Here is a 25,225-nt window from a genome sequence, read left to right on the forward strand (position 1 = left end):
TCCTCCCCAGACCTGTCATCCCCAGCCGAAGAATCGGATGAGGAGACAGTGACCAGACGTCTGCCCGGCCTACATCTCCGAGGAAGGGGAGTGGGAGCAGTAACCTGGGAAACAGAACCCTGTGCCCCTCCCTTATCCAAAAAGGGAGGCCCAACTACCTCCACCTGACCAATATCTGGACCGGGCACCTGAACTTCAGTGACAGGGGCCTGGGCAACATCTGCATGCCGTACCCCCTTTTCTCTTTGAGGGACCCTACTTGCCTTTTGGGTTCGAGGTGCACCCTGTGGCTCCGCCGTAGGAGCGCTTCCCTGCCTTTCCCCTCCAGAACTCTGCCCAGCAGGAGGAGGTGCACTATCCCCTCCTGGCCCACCACCTGCTGCAGCTTCACCCCTGTAGGCTCTGGGGCATCTGCTAAAGGGATGCCCCATTTGACCGCAAAGGTTGCAGCAGATCAACCCACACGTGTCACCTGAGTGTCCAAACTTATTGCACTTAGTGCAGCGCACAACTGTGCAATCTGCACTCATGTGGGTTGGACACCCACACCTGAAACACCTACGAGGCTGGCCTGGGTAGAACACCAGGATTCTATCTCGTCCCAGGAAAGCACTTCCTGGGACATGTGCAACCGTGTTGCCAGATCTTCTCAAACGAATCCTGGTGTTCCATGCTCCAGTCCATACCCCACGCTCGTCTAAGCATTTATTTAGAGGACACTGCAACTGGCCGTGTCTCCCCAGCCAAGTTGCTATGTCCTCCGGGGGCAGGCTCTCGTTCCTTACTAACACCGTCAGGTTTTTAATCTCCTCCTGCCTACTCAAAGGAATCAGGCGGAACCCTTTCCAGGGATCAGCCCCTTTAACCAACCCAAAAGCGGTTATAAAACGCTCCATAGTCACAGCGTTGGTGAAACTGACATCAAAGTCAGGGGTGCCAGCTGGGTGGATCACAGCAAATAGCTCAGCCACCCTGAACCCCAACGCCAGGACCATGTCAACCACTTGGCCCCTCGTGGGGCACTGACCTTCACCCTCCCATCTCAGCTGGACCACATTCCTACGCTTGCGCTCCGGACCACCTGTCCCCCTAGACCAAGTACTGGCCCCAGGGGTCTGACCAGCCGGGGGTACCCGAAAGTTACTGGCCCCAAACTGGTGGTACAGGTGGTCCAGAGGCACACTGGACCCAGCCACATTGGCGTAGGAACGCCTTTCACCAAGTGCCGTCAGCAACTTTACCTCCGGTGTCCCCCTTAGTACGGGTCCCGGAGGAGGAGCCTCTGCCACAGACACTGGGGGTACAACATGAGAAGCAGCCCCCCCACTCACGGCATGGGAAGTCACACTCCCCACATCGTTTACCCCAGCCTGAACTTTAGGATAGGTCTCATCCTCAGAGCTATAAAGCAAAGCCTCCCAGGCTTCCTGCCACTCCACCTCCATATGGGCCCCGCGAATGAACGTCATTGCAGGGTTCTCACCATCAAGCTCGCCCATTGGGCAGTCATCCCAGGCCGTAGCTTGTTCTGGCACTATACAATTAGACATTTCAACATTACTGTTACTGTTTACACTCTCTTGACCAGAAAGCAGACCGGAAGTCCTTTGAAAACGACCCTCGGGGTCAACTTCCGGACCCGCCACCGTCACTTCAGGCCGCGGGCTATTCTCGCCATGAACCAGCTCGCGCACCGGAAGTGCGTCATCACCCCTTCCCGCGCTACTATTGGCCTCGCGGTCAGTAGCACCACCCCTCCTCCCGCGGGAAGACGGCGTTCTCTTATTCACGGCCGCCATTCCCGAACTGTCAGATGCCATGCCGCCGGCCGACACTGCACCGCTGCCCACAGCGGCAGCCAAGCTGGCTTGACTCTCATATACCCTAGTCCCCTTACCCTGAGACCGGCTTGCAGCAGTGGCAGCCGACAACGCAACTGACGGCGTGCCCTGCTTGCAACCACCGGCTGGGATCACTGGGGACTGTACAGGTAAGTCCATTTTTCCTTTGCTTACTATCCTAGCAAGCTGCACCACTGGTATCTTCTTAACAACACTCCTGTCTTTAATGTCCTTTTGCTGCCTCCTTCCCACTTCACCGGGGTCTAACCTGCCCTCTGGGGACACAGCCTCATTCATAGGCTGGCAACCCTTAGGCTTACCTGACCCCTCTGCAGGATTAGTGGAGTTAGCAGGGCTAGCAGTCTTTTCACCAGGAATGCTCTTCACATTTTCAGCCTTCACAGCACTCTCTCTCTCCAAAACTGTTTCTTTACACACCGCTGGCTTTCTTTCCACCACAGTCTTTCCCTCTGGTTTGTCACTGGCCACCTTTCTTTCCACCGCACTTTCCTTTTCTTCATGGCTGGCTTCCACAGAGGGACCCGCCATTTCCTCCTCCTGCGTTGTGTTCGGGGCTGGATACAGTCTACGGCGTCTCCCTGCCTGGGTCCCCTCGTCACACGCAATTCTCATCGCTTTGTCCACGTTAGATAGAAAGTCTTTCTCACCAGAAGCACTGTCAATCAGGTTGGATAACAGCTCACCCAATATGTTGCACTGCTTCTTCAATCCGTCTATCACCGTCTTATACTCCTGTCTCTTTACAACGCCTGATCTGTCTCTCCGGTTCCTTAGCTCCGCCAGGACCTTCATTTTCTCGCAGTAGCTGCGGGAAGCCTTTACAATTAAGCTTTTAGCTTTCTTTCTTCTGTCTGCAGATTTCTCCACATCCTCTCCTGGCTGTCTCAGAGACCAATCTGCAAGATCCAGCTGGTTCTCCAAAAACAACCTCTCCTCCTTGACGAGCTCCAGGAGCTTAGGGGCTCCACGTCCTTCATTAGGCTGAGAAACAGGCACCTGGCCTGGGCTGACTGAAGTCATCAGCTCCCTCTCTTTCTCCACCACTCTGGAAGTCCTCAGAGATCAGAGCACGCAGCCAGCACACACAAGCTCCTACAACTGACTGCAAGCTCTATTATAAAAGATAGATATATCGCTAGCTATATAGGTGAATATAGCGGTGTATACTGCGGTCAGGGCACGCAGACAACAACCACTACAGAAGAGCAAGAACGAAAAATCAGCCGATAACGATCGGTGTATACTGTGTTGAAGGTACACAGAACACCCACTAACTGCTACAGACGACAACACACTACACAAGGCCGCCGCGCTGGCGGCCTTATATAGTGTGGAGCGTGTACTACACAGCCTGAGCTATGATTGGCCACAGGCATCCTGCCTGTGGCCAATCATGGCTCTCCTCGCTGCCGGCGCTGCGATTGGCCAAGCATGCGGGTCACAGTGCACGCTTGGCCAATCATGAGCCAGCAATGCACTGCGCCATCGCAGTGCATTGTGGGCCATGAGCGCCACACGAATTTGGCGCGAACGGCCCATAACGTTCGGAATTCGCTGAACGGGCGAACAGCTGATGTTCGAGTCGAACGTATGTTCGACTCGAACACGAAGCTCATCCCTACTGATGATTGGAGTCACTGCCCCTTTTTGTATTCCGAGGCCTTTGTGCCATCGAATGTTTTTAGAATTACAAAAAAAATGACCTCACAGCGGGAGGAATGCGAGCAACATTCATTCATTCATTCAATGATTTTTTTTTTTATATTTATAAAAGCTACAAAATGGATGAGAGGAAATTACTCCATTTTTATTTTTCTCCTGCTATCAATGGCCGACACGGTACAACACTTCATCCATGTCTTTGGTGATCTCTGATCTCCTTATCAACTGTTTCTTACATGACGAAGATCAGCCATGGAGTATATCTGAGGTGTATATCAGGGTGTGCTTCTTCCCCACATGAGAGCTGTGATGTCCAGCAACATTCATATAGAAGACATTTCCCACACTCAAGGCACTAAATACACCTCGAGGGTTGTGTGGAATCCCTGATGTACAGGAAGACAGGACTTCAGTGAGGAACAATTCCCTCACTCAGGACAGGAATACGACTTCTCCCCCATGTGAGATCTCTGATGTCTGTAAAGATGGGACGTCTGTGAAAAACATTTCCCGCACCCAGGACAGGAATACGGCTTCTCCCCTGTGTGAGATCTCTGATGTGTGTAAAGACTGGACTTCACTGAAAAACATTTCCCGCACTCAGGACAGGAAAACGGCTTCTCCCCCGTGTGAGCTCTCTGATGTGTGTAAAGATTGGACTTCTGTGAAAAACATTTCCCGCACTCAGAACAGGAATACGGCTTCTCCCCCGTGTGAAATCTCTGATGTGTGGAAAGATTGTACTTCTGTGAAAAACATTTCCCACACTCAGGACAGGAATACGGCTTCCCCGTGTGAGATCTCTGATGTGTGTAAAGATTGGACTTTCGTGAGAAACATTTCCCACACCCAGGACAGGAATACGGCTTCTCCCCTGTGTGATATCTCTGATGTGTGTAAAGATTGGACTTCCGTGAGAAACATTTCCCACACTCAGGACAGGAATACAGCTTCTCCCCCGTGTGAGATCTCTGATGTGTGTAAAGACTGGACTTATCTGAAAAACATTTCCCACACTCAGGACAGGAATACGGCTTCTCCCCTGTGTGAGATCTCTGATGTGTATAAAGACTGGACTTCCGTGAGAAACATTTCCCGCACTCAGGACACAAATGCGGCTTCTCCCCTGTGTGAGATCTCTGATGTGTGTAAAGATGGGACTTCCGTGAGAAACATTTCCCACACTCAGGACAGGAATACAGCTTTTCCCCTGTGTGAGATCTCTGATGTCTGTAAAGATAAGACTTATCTGAAAAACATTTCCCACACTCATGACAGGAATACGGCTTCTCCCCTGTGTGAGATCTATTATGCCTGTTAAGTTTGGATTTAGAAGGAAAACACTTCCCACACTCAGAACAGGAAAGCCTCTTCTCTGTTGGAAGGACGGCCCCGTCCCGCACAGTCTGAGGTTCCTCAGGATAAGAGGAATACGATGGTCCATCTACACTGTGTGGTGCCGGATGGACATTTGAGGTAGTCGGGTTTTCTCCTGGACTATACTGTGTGATGTCCTCATCTTCTACTTTACAGTCTGGAGACAAAGTGAGACAATCCTCTGAGGTTTTCCTCATCTCCCGTCCATCTACTAAAATAGAAATACAAAGATTATTACTAGACATCAGCTGATTGGTTCCTGCTGTGCTCCAATCAAATCATCAGACATAAAATGTCCAGCTGGTAGGAAATGGGTGTAACAAAAGAGAATACATATTATGTGTATATATAGCAGTGGGGGGAGGGGAGAGAGCAGAAGTCAGGACTATGTAATGTACAACATATTGTATAAGATACAACAGATAGGACTATATAGTATCAGAATGATGTAATGTACAACACAGTGTATATAGTGCAGGGGTCAGGAGTATGTAATGTACAACATAGAGTATATAGTGCAGGGGTCAGGAGTATGTAATGTAGAATATAAAGTATACAGTGTAAGGGTCAGGACTCATAATATTGGTATTCAGTAATCAGTGGAAGATGAAATGATTACATGAGACAAGTTGCAGAGGTCCCACACCGCTGCCTCCCATCTCCTGAGACTGCACTCAGTGACTTGGGTCTGAGACTATACAGACATATCCCTCCACCCGGCACAGCCAGCAGACAACAGAGCAAGTAATCCTGGGGGGATTGTTCTGTCAGAGATCTTGTCATACTGGGTATGGGGCAGAAGACCCAAATCACATACCCCAGGTGCCTAGATCTAGTAACATCTATGGGGAAAATGAACATTTTGCTGCCAGCTGATCCCCAGAATCTCCATAAATCCAGTCTAGATACATAAATTGTGTCGGCAGCACAGAGAAGGAAGATTATGGGAGAGAAATCCAGGAATACAGGACGGGGAACACAGCTCAGGAAAGTGACCAGGATATTACAGGCTGATATCACCCAGCCCCCGCCCTACTCTGGACCAATCAGTGAGCAGTATGGGTGGAGGAATGTATTTAGTGTTAATGACCCACCTGTGCTGATCTCTGTAGGAGTGTCCTCCTCTATAAACGTCCCCGTTATTCCATCCTCCTCCATAGACTGCTGATCATCCCTCACATACCTCTCTTCTTCTTCTGATTTCACCTCAAATTCTATATCGATTGGATCTCCACTCTAAACCAAGAAAATGAGAGAGAATATCATCTGTAAGATAGAAGATTTATTATTGTGACATCACATAAAAATCCAACTGTGTTTTATAAGCTCCATTCCATTACCTTGTAACAGTGGGGGATGGTGTGATCTTCCTGTGTGGAATCCCAGGAATACAGAGGACGGGGACATCTCTCTGATGGGTTCCTGGTATTTGGTGGCTCCATCATATCCTTGTGTCGTGAAAACTCCTCCATCACTCCATACTCCTCATCCTCCTCTTTATACTCTTCTTTAACATCAATATTATCATCCCCGAGGTTTCCACTCTGAATATATAATATAAATGACATCAATGGTAACAATGCAGATAATGTACAGATCCTAATGATACTATCAGTGATTGTTCCTCATCTACCTGATGATGGTGGGGGATGGTGTGATCTTCCTGTGTGGAATCCCGGGAATACAGAGGACGGGGACATCTCTCTGGTGGGTTCCCATTACTGGATCCATCTGTAGGAAACACACACACTGACTGAATACATTGTTTCTATGTGTTTATCAGATGATGGGGAATCTAGGTGGAGCCTCCGTACTGCTCTCTCCTTTACAATAAAGTCTCCTCTTACCCGGTGATGTGAGGGGCGGCTGATTGTCCATCATGACGTCCTTGTAGAGATCCTTGTGTCCTTCTAAATACTCCCACTCCTCCATGGAGAAATAGACAGTGACATCCTGACACCTTATAGGAACCTGACACACACAATGATACAGTCACCATCCAGACACATCCCTTGTCTGTTACTGGATAATGTCCCAGAATTCCCAGAATCCTCCTCACCTCTCCTGTCAGCAGCTCCATCATCTTCTTGGTGACTTCTAGAATCTTCTCCATGTTGTGTCTCTCAGGTTTTAGGGAGTCACATGGAGGCACTGTGATGGTCATATGATCACCTGACTTCACAAGAGGAAATCTCTGTATTGGGAACCAATAGGAATATCATGTTAGAATCCCAGAATCCTCCTCACCTTTCCGGTCAGGTCTGTGCAGGGGCGGACTGACAAGTTGGTCAATTCGGCTGTGATCCAAGGGCCCTGCTACTGAAGGGGGCCCACCAGCGCCACCTGCTGGAGCTCTCAGGACACCCGTGGCCCCTGGTGACCACCTTTCAGGGCCCACCTGGGAACCAGCACTGCCTCGAAGGATAAGGCGGAGGGTGAGCGCCGCCAGATCAAACAAAGCAGGGATCTTCAACTTACACAGGGACCGCTGTCATTTGAGGTCCCACCTCCTGTCAGACATCAAACTGCTCTAATGCTGGGGGATATATGACTATCATGGGATGACAGTGGCCGCCAGGTGTCAAAGCGGGGGAGACCCGTTCTGTGTGATCCAGCGGCTCTCCTCTCTAACGCCCATCCACTGTAGAAGCTGCATTGAGGGGCACAGTGAGGCCGTAATCATGTGCACAGTGAGGCTCCATTAATGAGCACAGTGAGGCTCCATTTATAGGGCAGTGAGGTTCCATTTATAGGGCACAGTGAGGCCACAATCATGGGCACAGTGAGGCTCCATTCATAGGCACACTGAGGCTTCATTCATGGACACAGCGGGGCCACAATCATTGGCACAGCGAGGCTCTTTTCATGGGCACAGCGAGGCTCTTTTCATGGGCACAGCGAGGCTCTTTTCATGGGCACAATGAGGCTCCATTCATGGGCACAGTGAATAGCTCCATTTATGGGCACAGTGGGGCTACAATTGTGGGCACACAGTGAGACTATAATCATGGGCACAGTGAGGCCGCAACCATGGGCACAGTGAGGCCGCAACCATGGGCACAGCGAGGCCGCAACCATGGGCACAGCGAGGCCGCAACCATGGGCACAGCGAGGTCACAGTCATGGGCACAGCGAGGTCACAGTCATGGGCACAGCGAGGTCACAGTCATGGGCACAATCATGGGCACAGTGAGGCCACAATCATGGGCACAGCAAGGCCACAATCATGGGCACAGCAAGGCTAAAATCATGGGCACAGCAAGGCTAAAATCATGGGCACAGCGAATGGCTACATTTATGGGCACAGTGGGGCTACAATTGTGGGCACAGTGATACTATAATCATGGGTACAGTGAGGTTCTAATCATGTGCACAGTGAGGCTGCATTCATGGGCACAGTGAGGCTGCATTCATGGGCACAGTGAGGCTGCATTCATGGGCACAGTGAGGCTGCATTCATGGGCACAGTGAGGCTCCATTCATGGGCACAGTAAGGCTCCATTCATGGGCACAGTAAGGCTCCATTTATAGGGCACAGTAAGGCTCCATTTATAGGGCACAGTAAGGCTCCATTCATGGGCATAGCTAGGCCACAATCATGGGCACAGCGAGGCCACAATCATGGGCACAGCGAGGCCACAATCATGGGCACAGTGAATGGCTCCATTTATGGGCACAGTGGGGCTACAATTGTGGGCACAGTGATACTATAATCATGGGTACAGTGAGGTTCTAATCATGTGCACAGTGAGGCTGCATTCATGTGCACAGTGAGGCTGCATTCATGTGCACAGTAAGGCTCCATTCATGGGCACAGTGAGGCTCCATTCATGGGCACAGTGAGGCTCCATTTATAGGGCACAGTGAGGCTCCATTTATAGGGCACAGTGAGGCTCCATTTATAGGGCACAGTGAGGCCGCAACCATGGGCACAGCGAGGCCACAATCATGGGCACAGCGAGGCTACAATCATGGGCACAGCGATTGGCTCCATTTATGGGCACAGTGAGACTATAATCATGGGCACAGTGAGGTTGCAATCATGGGCACAGTGGGCACAGTGAGGCTCCATTTATAGGGCACAGTGAGGCCATAACCATGGGCACAACGAGGCCGCAACCATTGGCACAGCAAGGCCGCAAACCATTGGCACAGCGAGGCCGCAACCATTGGCACAGCGAGGCCGCAACCATTGGCACAGTGGGGCTCCAATCATGGGCACAGTGGGGCAGCAATCATGGGCACAGTGAGGCCGCAATCATGGGCACAGTGAGGCCGCAATCATGGGCACAGTGAGGTTGCAATCATGGGCACAGTGAGGCTCTATTCATGGGCACAGTGAGGCTGAAATCATGGGCACAGAGAGGCCGCAATCATGGGCACAGAGAGGCCGCAATCATGGGCACAATGAGGCCACAATCATGGGCACAATGAGGCCACAATCATGGGCACAGTGAGGCTACAATCATGGGCACAGTGCGGCTAAAATCATGGGCACAGTGAGGCTGCAATCATATGCACAGTGAGGCTGCAATCATATGCACAGTGAGGCTGCAATCATATGCACAGTGAGGCTGCAATCATATGCACAGTGAGGCTGCAATCATGTGCACAGTGAGGCCGCAGTCATGGGCACAGCGAGGCTGCATTCATGGGCACTGGTGAGGCTGCATTCATGGGCACTGGTGAGGCTGCATTCATGGGCACTGGTGAGGCTGCATTCATGGGCACTGGTGAGGCTGCATTCATGGGCACTGGTGAGGCTGCATTCATGGGCACTGGTGAGGCTGCGCAGATGGGCACTGGTGAGGCTGCGCAGATGGGCACTGGTTAGGCTGCATTGAGGGGCTCTTTCAAACATAGACTCTCAAATGGACATAGAGAGGACCCGCATGCAACATCATTACGTGTTGCGCTGCGTGCCTCTGCACACTGGGGGTGCAGCAAACCTTCTAGCTCTACCAACCCGGATAGGGCAAAGGCTGCCGCCTCCCTCCAAGTCCCTCCCTCGCCTTGGTAACAGTGCCCGGAAAAAGAGGAGAGGACACACCTAGCCTAGAGGCGATTCAGTTCGCATTGTGCGCTATACAAGTATTTCATTCATTCATTCACACACCAGCCAGCCACAGCAGGGCCAGGGTGCGAGCCAGGCAGCCACCCATGCCGGTGACCCACCCACAGCAGGGCCAGAGTGCCAGTTAACCACCCACAGTGACCCACCCACAGCAGGGCCAAGGTGCCAGCCAGCCAGCCACCCACAGTGACCCACCCACAGCAGGGACAGCCAGCAACCCACAGTGACCCATCTACACCAGGCAGCCACAGAGGACGTGGGAACAAGCACATCTACAGCACCCATAGTTAAAGTAAGATGAGCACTACCCAGTGTCAATTTTATTTCTACTTTGTAAAAGTCATGGAACAAGGAGGGAGTCCCGTGAGGACCAGAGTCAATCTAATGGGACCTGGTGGAGACTCTAACAGACTCTATAATGGAAACTGAAAGGGCTTCTCTTAGAGAGACCCCCCTCCATGTCCCATTAGACTCCTTTGAAGTCTATAATGGGTCCTGGGGGGAGGGTCTCACTCTCTAACAGAGAATCTCTAATGGACACTGTTAGAGAGAGACCCTCCTTCAGGTCCCATTAAAAAAAAGGGCAGAAGTTGTACTTTGTGCAAAATGTAGGGGTGGGATTAGGTGATAGGTCATAGGTGGGGCCTGACAGGGGGCCCTTGCTTTATTTGGTCCGAGGGCCCTGAGGGTTGTCAGTCTGCCCCTGGGTCTATGTTTTATTAATAGAGATAAGAGTGATGTCATGTGACCTCCCAGAATCCTCCTCACCTCTCCGGTCAGCAGGTAGATGATCTCCAGGGTGAGGTTTAGTATCTTCTCAGTCATGTTACTCCAGTCCTCCTCCATCCTCATTGGTGCCATCATTTGATCTATACAGGTCTCCTTGTAGACGGATAACTTTGAGAAATGAAAGTAAGAATTATTTGGATGGTATTGGTCACGCAATAATAGGATGTGAGGGGTAATATGAGGGTTGCTGTACATTTAAGGACTACTCCCCCATGGGAACACATTTATTACCGTATTTATCGGCATATAACACGCGCCGGCGTATAACACGCACCCCAAGTTTAGCAGGGAAGTTTAAGGAAAAAAACTTGCATTTTAAATGCCCAAAGCTTTATAGGTGGAATATTCATTCCGCTAAGCTCATTGGCAAAAAAGAGGAGGACGCAGCATCTAGATGAGTTTACCACTCCAAACTCAAACACCGACGCCCAAAATAAGCTAAACACCAACCCACCACTTAAAAATTTAATTGTTAACCCTCCGCCAAGAATTAAAAGCTCTTCTCTTAAATTCTTATGAAAAAGCACATTGCAAGCCCAAAGCCACATCCTACTCTACCTCTAACAAGGCAGGGAAGGCCATGGCTCAACGTATTCGTGGCCAATGTATCAAGATCTTAATCCCCCATATTTTCCACCCCCTTACAAATGAAAAATGTATATTAGGACTCCCTATACAACCTCAAAAATGACAAAGACACCCCCCCAACCATCTCAAGACCTAATCCAACAATTCCTATCCAAAATACATCTCCCTACCCTTAGTGAAGACCACCTATAAATCATTGAATTCTCCCTTGTCAAAGCAAGAAATTACCCAAGCAATCCATTCCTTTTCCTTTGGTAAATTTCCTGGACCCGATGGCCTCCCAGGAGAATACTACAAACAGTTTGGTTATATACTTAGCCCCCACCTTCAAAACCTCTACAATGACGCTGCCTCCTCCTCCATGTTTCCCCCTGAAATTATGTCATCAGTAATTATTGCCCTGCCTAAACCAGGTAAAAGTCCAGACACCCCCCAAAATTTTAGACCCATCTCCCTACTCAACGTAGATTTAAAATTATACACAAAAATGTTTGCCTTTAGAATATCCAATTTCTCTCCCTTCTCATTAATGCAAATCAAACGGGATTCATCAAAGGCAGGCAATCATCGGATGCTATGAGAAGACTAATAGACCTCATTCATACAGCAAGTACCGAGCGAATGTCTTCTCTGCTGCTATCGCTGGACACAGAGAAGGTTTTCGTCAGGGTTTACCGGGGATACATGAGAGAGGTTCTTATCAAATTCGGATTCAAGGACTCCATATTATCAACCATAATGGCATTAAACTCTGCCCCTTCTGCCCGAGTTCACGTAGGAGAAATGCTCTCCACCCCCTTTCAAATATCTAATGGCACACGCCAAAGATGCCCCCTATCACCCCTTATCCTTAATATATTTATTGAACCACTGGCAGAAAGCATTCAAAATTCCAAGCTAATCTCAGGTCTTCTAGTGGGGATTACAATCATAAGATAAGCCTATTCGCCAATGATATCATATTGATGCTCACCAATCCACATTCGCCTCTACCAGCGGTTTACTCTGTACTACTTGAACTTGGTAAATGGTTCTATTACAAAGCTAATGCCACTAATGCCGCGTACACACGATCAGACTATCCGGCAGACTTAGTCTGGCGGACAAACCGCCGGAAAGTCCGCCGGGCTTTCGAACGAGCGGACCTGCCCACACACAACCGGACTATGGCGGGAGTCCACCGTAGTTTTGAAATGAACGGACTTGCTCACACGGAGGAAAGTCCGTTCATTTTGAACGTGGCTCCAGGTAGCCGGGACTAGCGAAGGAAGTCAATGTCGCCACCGAAAAAACAGTGTGGGGTCCCCCCCAGGTCCATATCAGACCCTTATCCGAGCACGCAACCCGGCCGGTCAGGAAAGGGGGTGGGGACAAGTGAGGGGGGGGTGATTTGGGGAAGGAGGGCCCTGCGGCCCCCAAAGCACCTTGTTTCCATGTTGATGAGGACAAGGGCCTTTTCCCGACAACCCTGGCCGTTGGTTGTCGGGGTCTGCGGGTGGTGGGGCTTATCGGAATCCGGGAGCCCCCTTTAATAAGGGGGCCCCCAGATCCCGGCCCCCTACCCTATGTGAATGAGTATTCAGGTACCATGTACCCCTACCTATGCACCTGTGAAAAAAAAAGTGTAAAAAATTTTTAAAAAAACAACAGGTTTTTAAAATGATTTATTGCACAGCTCCAGTGGTCTTCTTCCGTTTTGGGGGGGTCTTCTCACCGAACTCCTCTGCTATCTTCTGCTCTTTTACTAGCTCTTTCATTAGCGGAGGAGCCCGGCTTTCATCTTCCTTGCGGCCGCCGTCCGGGGGTCTTCTTCCGACTTCAGGGGTCTTGTCCCCCTCTTCGGGGGTCTTGCCGGGCCTCCGCTCCTTCTTCCAGCTCTTTTACTACCGGTGGCCCGGTCTTCTGTCACCGCCATCGCCTTCTGTTCTTCTTCCTTGAGATGTTGACGCAATGCTCTTTCCGGAAGAACCGAAGAGGGGGACAAGACCCCCGAAGTCAGAAGAAGACCCCCGGATGGCGGCGGCAATGAAGAAGAAAGTCGGGCTCCTCTGCTAGTGAGAGAGCTAGTAAAAAAACAGAAGATAGCGGAGGAGTCCGGCGAGAAGACTCCCCAAGATGGAAGAAGACCACCGGAGCTGTGCAATAAATCATTTTAAAAACACGTGTTGTGGTTTTTTTTACACCTTTTTTCAGAAGTGAATGGGTAGGGGTACATGGTACCCCAATACTCATTCACATAGGGTGGGGGGCCAGGATCTGGGGGCCCCCTTATTAAAGGAGGCTCCCGGATTCCGATAAGCCCCCGTGCCCGCAGACCCCGACAACCAACGGCCAGGGTTGTCGGAAAGAGGCCCTTGTCCTCATCAACATGGGGACAAGGTGCTTTGGGGTGGGGGGGCCGCAGGACCCCCCTTCCCCAAAGCACCCCCCCATATTGAGAGCACACGGCCTGGTATGGCTCAGGAGGGGAGGGGGGAGCTCGCTCATCCCCACCCCCTTTCCTGACCGGCCGGGTTGCGTGCTCGGATAAGGGTCTGATATGGACCTTGGGGGGGGGACCCCCACGCCGTTTTTTCAGCGTAGGGCTTTCCCTTTATGTCCATACCAGGTGACGGAGCTAGCGAGGTGTCAATCTCGCCCATGGAGGCGGCGACATTGACTTCCTTTGCTAGTCTCGTCTACCTGGAGCCACATTCAAAATGAACGGACTTTTCTCCGTGTGAGCAAGCCCGTTCATTTCAAAAATATGGCGGACTAGTGCACAGACGGCCGGATTGCCCGCCGGACAATTTTTGAGTCAAAACTACTTTCTAAGTCCGCCGGACTTTTGGGAAAAAAAGTCAGCCGGAGCCCACACACGGGCGGATTGTCCGGCGGACCAGAGTCTGATTGTGTGTACGCGGCATCAGTCACACATCCGAGACCTAGGGGTAGATGGCACAACTCGTAATCTCTTATCCTCAAAATTCCCATTTCAATGGGTAAAAACAGGCATAGAATATCTTGGAATCACATTACCAAGACACTTAAAGAACCTTTTCAAAGAAAACTACACCAGATATAGACAAAAATTTAACCTGTCTCTTCACCAACTAGGAAATCACAAATTCTCATTGGTCGGCAGACTGGCGGCATTTAAGATGACCGTTCTCCCTCAACTTCTGTACCTCTTTCGAACCTTACCCTTCCCAATACCTAACAGCTTCACCAACTCCCTCCAAACATCCCTACAAAAATTAATATGGGCAGGGAAAATAAAACAAGGAGTGGCTAAAAGTAGACTAATCAAACACAGATCAGTAGGGGGTTCAGGCCTAGTAGACATAGCGGACTATCATACAGCTAGCATATTAGCCTAACTAAAAGAATGGTTCCTTCCCACACCCTCTACTAAATGGGGGGGCCATAGAAAAATATACAATCCCAGGTAAAGATCTAAAAAATTGGATATGTAGCATACATCCAAAAACAAATCCCCCCAAATTCCTCCCATTAACCATGACGGCCACAGTCAGGGCGTGGTGTAAACTCACATCCACCACCTGGAGGAGCACTCCAACAACTACCCCTATCTGTGAGTGAGTGAGTGAAATATTTGTATAGCGCACAGCGCAAACTTAATCGCCTCAAGGCACTGTGAAGAGCTTAGTTGTTCAACTTCTAGAAGAGGAAGGTCTTGAGTTTTTTCCTAAAGGCCTGGTGGTTTTCTTCCAGGAGGATGTTGGTTGGTAGTGCGTTCCAATAGAGGGATTGGTAGAGAGGGGTGGAGGACACTGAATGGAGGCCAATAGAGGTATTGGTAGAGAGGGGTGGAGGACACTGAATGGCAGCCAGTGGAGGGATTGGGAGAGAGGGGTGGAGGACACTGAATGGAGACCAGTGGAGGGATTGGCAGAGAGGGGTGGAGGACACTGAATGGAGACCAGTGGAGGGATTGGGAGAGAGGGGTGGAGGACACTGAATGGAGACCGGTGGAGGGACTTGGTAGAGAGGGGTGGAGGACACTGAATGGAGGCCAGTCAAGGGATTGGGAGAGAGGGCTGGAGAACACTGAATGGCAGCCAGTGGAGGGATTGGGAGAGAGGGGTGTAGGACACTGAATGGAGGCCAGTGGAGGGATTGGTAGAGAGGGGTGGAGGACACTGAATGGAGGCCAGTCAAGGGATTGGGAGAAAGGGGTGGAGAACACTGAATGGAAACCATTGGAGGGATTGGTAGAGAGGGGTGGAGGACACTGAATGGAGGCCAGTGGAGGGATTGGGAGAGAGGGGTGGAGAACACTGAATGGAGGCCAGGGGGGGATTGGGAGAGAGGGGTGGAGGACACTGAATGGGAGCCAGTGGAGGGATTGGTAGAGAGGGGTGAAGGACACTGAATGGAGGCGAGTGGGGGGATTAGGAGAGAGGGCTGGAGGACACCGAATAACAGCCTATGGGGGATTGGCAGAGAGGGGTGGAGGACACTGAATGGAGGCCAGTGGAGGGATTGGTAGAGAGGGGTGGAGGACACTGAATGGAGGCCAGTGGAGATACTGGTAGAGAGGGGTGGTGGATACTGAATGGAGGTCACTGGAGAGATTAGGAGAGAGGGGTGAAGGACACTGAATGGAGGCCAGTGGGGGGATTAGGAGAGAGTGGAGGACACTGAATGGAGGCCAGTGGAGAGTTTAGCAGAGAGGGGGGGAGGACACTGAATGGCAGCCAGTGGGGGGATTAGGAGTGTGGGGTGGAGGAAACTGAATGGAGGTCAGTGGAGGGATTGGTAGAGAGGGGTGGAGGATACTGAATGGAGGTCAGTAGAGGGATTGGCAGAGAGGGGTGGAGGATACTGAATAGAGGTCAGTAGAGGGATTGGCAGGGAGGGGTGGAGGACACTGAATGGAGGCCAGTGGAGGGATTGGCAGAGGGGTGGAGGACACTGAATGGCAGCCAGTGGAGGGATTGGGAGAGAGGGGTGGAGGACACTGAATGGAACCCAGTGGAGGGATTGGCAGAGAGGGGTGGAGGACACTGAATGGAGGCCAGTGGAGGGATTGGCAGAGAGGGGTGGAGGACAATGAATGGAAACCAGTGGAGGGATTGGCAGAGAGGGGTGGAGGACACTGAATGGAGGCCAGTGGAAGGATTGGTAGAGAGGGGTGGAGGACACTGAATGGAGGCCAGTGGAAGGATTGGTAGAGAGGCGTGGAAGACACTGAATGGCAGCCAGTGGATGGATTGGCAGAGAGGGGTGGAGGACACTTAATGGAGGCCAGTGGAGGGATTGGTAGAGAGGGGTGGAGGACACTGAATGGAGGCCAGTGGAGGGATTGGTAGAGAGGGGTGGAGGACACTGAATGGCAGCTAGTGGGGGGATTGGCAGAGAGGGGTGGAGGACACTGAATGGCAGCCAGTGGGGGGATTGGCAGAGAGGGGTGGAGGATATCAAGATTTTGAAGGTGTTTACTCTGTCTATATATACCTTAATGCCCATCCCCTTTTATAGGGCACATGATGTATAGCAGGGGTGCCCAACCTTTTGAAGAGCAAGGGCCACTTAAACGACTTGGTAACCTTTCACGGGCCTCAATGAGCAGAGCAGTCAGATGGCAGGTCCATGCAGAGTGGACACGGACACAGCCCACTCTACTCTATGGGTCCTCCGATCTGATCCGCCTTAACGGAAGGGGATTGATCCCCTTCTGTTTTTTTTTGTTTTTTGTTTTTTTTAGCAAATCAGATTGGAGGTAGGCAGGTGTAAAAGGTCACAAATCTGTTTACATCTGCCGTTACATAGAGGTAAATGGAGGGATCGATTGAGTTGGACCAATTGTGTGAAAGGGGCCTTTCATACTAATGCAATGCAGTGCACCTGTGTCTTTCCTGTGGGTTAGCTACACTTTGCCATATACTTCTATTATATATTGCAGGTTTGATGCACTTTCTGAAAGCTCACCAAAAGTGCCGGTAATAACAGAAGTCTGTGCCTCAGTGCAGGTAATAACAGAAGTCTGTGCCTCAGTGCAGGTAATAACAGAAGTCTGTGCCTCAGTGCAGGTAACCTGAAGGTGCACTGCACCTGCGGATCAGTTTGAAAGCAGCCCAGTAACCACAGCACAGATATGCCCATACATATAGTGCAATTTTAGTAATAAACTGACCTTTAATAAGTCTTCCATTCAGGTATCGCCCGCTGTTGCTGTCCCCGGCAGATTGCATTTGGCATCACTCCGCCTGTGGCAAGTGACGGCGCCATACAGGAAGCATCAGCTTATACAGCTCTGCTCCACAGCTGCTTGCTTTGCCGGCTTCATTAACAACACAGATGCTCTGGGATGGCAGGTCTACAACCCATGATCTGGGCTTGCCATCTGCCATCCCATAGAAGTAGGTCGCGGGCCACATCAGAGGGCTCCCCGGGCCACTGGTTGGGCACCCCTGGTGTATAGGGACGTACAATGTAAAATGTGGTTGCGTTTCCCCACCCAGGGAAAATACAACTGGGTGCAATGCTCTGCAAGCTCTGTAGAAATAAATTAAAATAAATGTCCCGTCAAATGAAGCCACCGCGCCCGTCAAATGAAGCCACCGCGCCCGTCAAATGAAGCCACCGCGCCCGTCAAATGAAGCCACTGCGATCCTCAAATGAAGCCACCGCACCCGTCAAATGAAGCCACCGTGACCCTCAAATAAAGCCACCGCGCCCGTCAAATGAAGCCACCGCGCCCGTCAAATGAAGCCACCGCGCCCGTCAAATGAAGCCACCGTGACCCTCTAATGAAGCCACTGCGACCCTCAAATTAAGCCACCGCAACCCTCAAATGAAGCCACCGTGATCCTCAAATGAAGCCACTGTGACTCTCAAATGAAGCCACCGCGACTCTCAAATGAAGCCACCACGCCCGTCAAATGAAGCCACCACGCCCCTCAAAGGAAGCCATTGTGCTGAATGGCACAGGTAAACTGCGGCTGCCGCCGCTGCTGTCTGTCCTTTCTTCTCTCCCTTTCTCTTCACTGCTGGACCCGGCGCTTAGACACTGGGGGCTATTGTCCCCGCATTCGGGGCTCCAGACTCAATAGCCCCCCCTTAATGACGTCTATGTGTTCTGCACTGACTATATATAGGGGTTAATCTAGGTTCCCACATTATATCTGTGTGTATCACCATCTGCTGGAGATAAAAGACGTCACAGTGACTATGGAGTGGGGATGAGCTCCGGTGCGTTCGCACAGCCCACGTGCAGAGCGCTAATCACAGGCAGCGAGACATTTCCTGATCTCTGCAGCTGCATATCAGCACAATGTCTAACTGCCTGTGATTAGCGCAGCGCTGACTTCCTGGCAGGCTCTGCACTTGGGCTGTGCGAACACTCCAGAGCTCATCCTTGCTATGGAGGAAGAGGACGGACATGACGGGGGGTTACTGGGTGTAAATAGAAAATAAGATCTTATTACCTCCTCTGCTGCCTCTTCCAGCAACGTCTTCTCTCTACTTCCTCCTGACTCACCTCTCACCCGGAACTTCCTGTGCGTACCTGACATCACTTCCTGTCTGTATTCCATAGAGACTTTCTGTCTGGCTAGAAGTAAGATCACCATCTTGTGGCGTTCAGAGGAACTGCAGCACCGGGAAACCTCATCTCAGGGCTAAGTTAAAAACAAAAAGGTATAAAACAGAAGAGTAAGGGGGGGGGGGAAGCGGAATGTTGGGACTTTGTGTGAAGCACACAACCAGAACCAACTGAATCAAATAGTATATATTATTTAATGGTGCACATGGATGCATGTGGGACAATAAATTACATATAATAAATAACAAAATAAATACATATACACACACACACACATAAGTGTTCCTACATAGTACATGATATATATTAAAAATGTATTAAATGTAACCCAAACTTGCATATAGACATGACTGATCGCACACATGATGTAAAATTGATTTAAAATTCTTCAAGGTAGTCTCATAGTAGACACATAGTAGCTGTGACAATGCATTGATAGAAAGTTCTACGCATGTTGTAACTAAAACAACAATAATCCTATTATTTTATTTACTATACTATTTGGCATTTATATTTCATTACAGACATACCTATATCACATTTGCTCCTGATGAGTGGAAGTTATCCAGCTATTATGTGTCTACTATGAGACTACAATAAACAGGAATTTTGAATTGATTCTTTTATAATATCATGTGTGCAATCAATGATGTCTATATGCAAGTTTGGGCTACATTTATTACATTTTTAATATATACCATGTACTATGTAGGAACACTTACAGTATCTCACAAAAGTGAGTACACCCCTCACATTTTTGTATCACATTTTTTCTATCTTTTCCTGTGACAACACTCAAGAAATGACACTTGTCTACAATGTAAAGTAGTGAGTGTACAGCTTGTATACCAGTGTATATTTCCTGTCGCCTCAAAATAGCTCAACATTAGGGATGAGCTCGGTGTTCTACTCGAAACACCACCTGTTTGCCCGTTCAGCGAAGCCAGAACTCTGTGGGCCGTTCGCACCATATTCGTGTGGCGCTCACGGCCGACAATGCACTGCGCCATCGCAGTGCATTGCTGGCTCATGATTGGCCAAGCATGCACTGTGACACCGCATGCTTGACCAATCACAGCGCCAGCAGCAAGGAGAGCCATAATTATAACTCAGGGGGTTTAGTACACGGCCCACACTATATAAGGCCGCCAGCGCGGCGGCCTTGTATAGTGTGTTGCGGCGGTTAGGGAAAGAGCAGGATAGGCAGGGACAGTGTGTTGTTTTCTTGTGAAGCTAGCGCTGTTAAAGTGGGTGTTGTGTGCCTCCAGCACAGCATAAACCTGAAGATACCCTTTATTGCTGGTGTTCTGTAATACAGACATCTGCAGCAGTTAAATGGGTGTTGTGTACCTCCAGCACAGTATACACCTGAAGATACCCTTTATTACTGGTGTTCTGTAATACAGACATCTGCGGCAGTTAAAGTGGTTTTTGTGTGCCTCCAGCACAATATGCACCTGAAGATACCCTTTATTACTGGTGTTCTGTAATACAGGCATCTGCAGCAGTTAAAGTGGGTGTTTGTAATACAGGCATCTGCAGCAGTTAAAGTGGGTGTTGTGTGCCTCCAGCACAATATACACCTGAAGATACCCTTTATTACTGGTGTTCTGTAATACAGGCATCTGCAGCAGTTAGAGTGGGTGTTGTGTGCCTCCAGAACAATATACACCTGAAGATACCCCTTATTACTGGTGTTCTGTAATACAGCCATCTGTAGCAGTTAAAGTGGGTGTTGTGTGCCTCCAGCACAGTATACACCTGAAGCTACCCTTTATTGCTGGTGTTCTGTAATACAGGCATCTGCAGCAGTTAAAGTGGGTGTTGTGTGCCTCCTGCACAGTATACACCTGAAGCTACCCCTTATTGCTGGAGTTCTGTTTCTGTAACACAGGCAGGCAGCTGCAGTTATTACAGTCAGTGTACTGTGTCATCTGCTCAGTGTCCACCTAAAGCTACCCAATTGCTGGTTTTCCCACCTCCCTGCAGGCCATTACCATGTCTGGAAGGCCAACAAGGAGAGGTAGACAGTCACAGGCCAATAAAAGAGGGTAAGCAGGCTCTGTGTCTAGAGACACAATCGGGAAAGGACCCACAAACCTTGGACCCAGTTTCTTAGACGGGCAGGCCAGCTTTAGGTTCAAGGTGGACAACCAAACCTGATCCCCGACCTTGAGATCAAGTTCCCCCCTTCTCTTCCTATCAAACACCTCCTTATTGTAGTTCTGTGTTTTGGTCAAAGTCTCTTGCAGAAGCTTATTGTTTGCTTTGAAGAAGTTGAGGTCTTCTTGTACAGCCGCCACCGGACATTCGGGGAGATTGTTAGATAAGAACAGCGGGTGAAAGCCGAAATTTGCAAAAAAACGGGGATTGCTTGGTGGCAGAATGAACAGAGTTGTTGTATGCAAATTCAGCCAAGGGTAGAAGTGAAGCCCAGTCATTTTGAGAGAATGAAGAAAAGCAACGCAGATATTGCTCCAGCGTCTGATTCGTCCTCTCAGTCTGGCCATTGGTCTGGGGATTATAGGCCGAGGAGAAGCAGAGTTCAATCTTCAGGGCCCCGCAGAGCGCTCTCCAGAACCTAGAGGTGAACTGCACCCCCCTATCTGACGTGATATTAGCGGGGATGCCGTGGAGCCTCACAATCTCCCTGATGAAAGTCTTGGCAGTCTCTGCGGCCTTCATAGGCAAAAAGTGAGCCATTTTGGAGAGCCTATCCACCACCACAAAGATTGTGGAATAATCCTCTGAAGGTGGCAACTTGATGATAAAGTCCATGGAGATCATCCTCCATGGTCTATCCGGGACGGGTAGCGGCTTCAGCAGACCCCAAGCTCTCAACTTACTGCCCTTGTTCCGAATGTAAGTGGTACATGCCTCCACATATTCCCTGCAATCTTTCTTCATCTGTGGCCACCAGAACGTACGTTGAAGCAGCTCCATGGTCTTATGTACCCCGAAATGGCCAGCCAACAAATGGTCATGACAGGAACTCAGAACCAAGACTCGCACATCCTGAGGAATGTAGATCTTATCCTTGTACCAAAGGAGATCATCTCTGGATAGTAGAGGGGTGTCAGGCGGAAGGACAGTACCTGTGGAAGCCTGCTTGATTTGGGACAGTAAGTCCCCCTGGAGCAAAAGGAAGTTCCCTGAAGAGAGGATGGTGTCCGGAGACGAAGGACTTTCTGGTTCGCTATACATGCGGGACAGGGCGTTGGGTTTGGTGTTCTTAGATCCTGGACGGTAGGTGATGTGGAACGAAAATCTAAAGAAGAGTGCCCACCTGGCCTGTCGTGGTTTCAGTCTCTTAGCAGTCTTTAGATATTCTAAATTTTTATGGTCGGTATAAACAAGGATTGGGTGGGTGGCGCCCTCAAGAAGATAGCGCCATTCTTCGAGTGCCGCCTTAATTGCCAGTAGCTCACGATCACCTACGTTGTAATTTCTTTCTGCCTCAGATAGCTTGCGAGAGAAGAAAGCGACCGGGTGCAGAAGAGACTTAGGCCCCTGTCTCTGGGAAAGCACTGCCCCGACCGCTATTTCTGAGGCATCCACCTCTAGGATATATGGCAGAGTTGAGTCGGGGTGCTTTAGGACTGAGGCTGATACAAACAAGTCTTTCAGGGTTTTAAAGGCCTCCTGCACCTCGGAAGTCCATTGGAACTTTTGACCCTGTTTGGTCAGTCCGGTGATGGGGGAAATGATGGAGGAAAACCCCTTAATGAACTTCCTGTAGAAATTGGCGAACCCCACAAATCGTTGGACCCCCTTTTTGTCAGAAGGAGCAGGCCAGTCCTGTATAGCAGAAATTTTCTGGGGATCCATCTCAATCCCTTCCACTGAGATGATCAGACAGAGGAACTGGATGCTTCGTTGCTCGAAGACGCACTTTTCAGGCTTGGCATATAGACCGTGAAGACGGAGTCGAGCTAAGACGTTCTTTACATGTTCCCGGTGTTCAGCTAAAGTGGAGAAAAAAATCAGAATATCATCCAGATAGATTATTACAAACAGATCAAGGTAGTCTCTGAAGATGTCGTTTACAAAGTGTTGGAATGTGGCAGGGGCGTTGCACAAACCAAAAGGCATAACTAAATATTCAAAGTGCCCGAAACGAGTACGGAAGGCAGTCTTCCATTCATCACCCCTCCGAATACAGACGAGGTTGTAGGCACCCCGAAGATCCAACTTGGAAAATTCTTCAGCTGATCCCAGTCTCTGAAACAGTTCGGGCACTAATGGCAGGGGGTAACGGTTCTTAATAGTGACTTTATTAAGTGCCCGATAATCCACACATGGGCGTAGGGAATGGTCCTTCTTTTCAACGAAGAAGATCACTGCACCCGCCAGGGAGGTGGAAGGTCGGATGAATCCCTTCTCCAGGTTGTCGTCCAAATAGGATCTCGGGGTCCCCAATTCCGTTTCAGATAATGGAAAAATTCTTCCGAAAGGAATCTCTGCCCCAGGAAGCAATTCTATCGGACAGTCATATGGCCTATGTGGAGGTAAGGTTTCAGCGCCCTTCTTACTAAATACATCCAAGAAGTTATGATAGTCCTCGGGTACAGCTTGTCGGACCTCAGCGTCCGTTTCCAAGTAGAGTAGGGAAGAAGAGTCCATGTTGACAACCGGAAAACAGTGCTGAAGACAGTAAGCTGAAGGAAACTCGATTCTTCCTGTGATCCAATTGATGCGTGGGTTGTGAGCTCTCAACCAAGGCATGCCTAGTATGACAGGAAACAAAGGAGACTTGATAACATCTAGGCACAAAAGCTCCTGGTGAGTCCCAGCAATGATAGCAAACAGCGGAGCAGTCTCCTGAGTCACTGGTCCAGACTTAAGGGTTGAGCCATCGGCCAGATACACCGAAAGTCCTTTCACCCTAGGCCGAAAAGGAATGTTATTCTTTAAAGCGAAGGACAAATCCACAAAGCCACTACAAGCCCCGGAATCAATTATTGCGTTGGTTTGGATATTCCCTCCTGGGAGCTGCAAAAGTATAGGTACAGCCAAATGAGAAGTGTTATTTGACAAAACGGGTGAGGAAGCAGGAGGGATGGAAAAGCACTTACGAAATTTAGCAGGGCAAGTGCGAACAAAATGTCCCGGTTCTCCGCAGTAGAGACAAAGGTTGCCGGCCCGGCGACGTTGGCGTTCCTCGGGTGTCAGAGATGGTCGGAGCAACCCCAGCTGCATGGGTTCCGAAGAGTCCGGTGCGGCCGTGGCAGGAGCAGGAGGGGCCGAATGGGTGGGGCTTGGCACACGTGGCAACATCCAGACGGGTCGAGAGGTTGTGGAAGAACGCTCCAGGCGACGCTCTCTTAGGCGTCGGTCTATTTGAACAGATAGGTATATGAGGGCTTCCAGGGTCTCAGGAGTACCCACTCGGGCCAGTTCGTCTTTCAAAGACTCTGAAAGGCCCATACGAAACTGGTATCGTAAAGCAGAGTTATTCCAGTCCGTGTCGGAGCTCCAGTGTCTAAATTCCGACACATAATCCTCCACAGGCCTGCGACCTTGTTGTAGTGCGTGTAAAGCTGCCTCTGCGGTGGCAGCAAGCTGAGGGTCCTCATACAACCGCGACATCGCAAGGAAAAAGGCATTCAGGGTATCCAGAGATGGGTCCTTCCGTTCCAGGAGACGGTGGGCCCAGGCCTGGGGTTCGTCTGTCAACAGGGAAATGACAAACCCCACTTTGGTTGCCTCGAGAGAGAAAGTCCTTGGTTGCAAGGCAAAAAAGAGTTCGCAGGAATTATGAAAAGCTCTGAATTTATTCCGGTTGCCAGAGAATCGTTCTGGAGTAGGGACCCTAGGTTCGGGCGGCATCATCCCCACCGAAGGTGGAGCAGAGGATCCGGAGACGGCTGGCGTAGTAGCAGATAGGGCCTGGACACGTTCCTCCAGTCGGCTGTAACCTTCCTGCAGGTTCTTCACCGCCTGGGTAAGACCAGCTAAGAGGCGGCAGAGCTCGTCCATAGGGGAGGCTCCCTGCGTGGGCTCGGACATGGCTGTCCAGTACTGTCACGTACCTGGTATGAGAGCCCAGAATGCAGGGAGCGGCTTCTCGTAAGCCTCTGGCTCAAGAACCCCTGAAGGTGGAAACAGGTATTCAAGAGTTCAGAGGGCACAAGTTCAGAGGGCACAAGTGCCAGGCTGGTGTAGGGCAGATCTGGACCGGCAACAGCAAGGGATCCACAGAGGCACTGGATGGAAGACACCCGGCAGACAGGTAGGAATGTGGACAATAGCAGGAACAGGTAGATGGCTGGAACAGCTGGTGGCAGTCAGCAGATGGCAGCAGGCACAGGCTATCAGACAGGA

The 25,225-nt window shown here is 50.2% G+C and overlaps 3 protein-coding genes across 3 annotated transcripts in view; all 3 read right to left on the bottom strand.

Annotated features, from left to right (window-relative positions):
- Positions 1–25,225, bottom strand: part of LOC143986903 (uncharacterized) — a 1,023,878-nt gene that overhangs the window by 414,539 nt on the left and 584,114 nt on the right. The window lies entirely within an intron of this gene.
- LOC143989998 (uncharacterized) overlaps positions 1–25,225 on the bottom strand; it is a 97,378-nt gene that overhangs the window by 65,218 nt on the left and 6,935 nt on the right. The window contains 2 exon segments of the mRNA XM_077490238.1: positions 3,959–5,170; positions 24,290–24,570. Coding sequence (XP_077346364.1) covers positions 3,959–5,170; positions 24,290–24,570 — 1,493 coding nt within the window.
- LOC143989779 (uncharacterized) lies at positions 5,144–18,994 on the bottom strand. Its single transcript, XM_077490050.1, has 7 exons — positions 18,786–18,994; positions 10,744–10,872; positions 6,961–7,095; positions 6,749–6,872; positions 6,535–6,632; positions 6,242–6,445; positions 5,144–6,137 (listed from the first exon to the last, which is right to left on the bottom strand). The coding sequence occupies exons 1-7, from the start codon at positions 18,927–18,929 to the stop codon at positions 5,934–5,936; spliced, it is 1,038 nt and encodes a 345-aa protein (XP_077346176.1). The 5' UTR covers positions 18,930–18,994; the 3' UTR covers positions 5,144–5,933.

Source organism: Lithobates pipiens, unplaced genomic scaffold, assembly GCF_037356315.1.
Source record: "Lithobates pipiens isolate NorthernLeopardFrog02 unplaced genomic scaffold, aLitPip1_a1.2 Scaffold_18, whole genome shotgun sequence".
Classification (NCBI taxonomy): domain Eukaryota; kingdom Metazoa; phylum Chordata; class Amphibia; order Anura; family Ranidae; genus Lithobates; species Lithobates pipiens.

What these genes read in the sequence shown, in the direction of transcription:
- LOC143989779 (XM_077490050.1), bottom strand. Translation starts at nt 18,929, where the DNA reads ATGGTGATCTTACTTCTAGCCAGACAGAAAGTCTCTATGGAATACAGA. An exon ending in TGGAAGAGGCAGCAGAGGAG is followed by an intron (nt 10,873 to 18,785) that starts GTAATAAGATCT and finishes CATTTCTCAAAG; the next exon opens with TTATCCGTCTACAAGGAGAC. An exon ending in TCTACCTGCTGACCGGAGAG is followed by an intron (nt 7,096 to 10,743) that starts GTGAGGAGGATT and finishes TTCCCAATACAG; the next exon opens with AGATTTCCTCTTGTGAAGTC.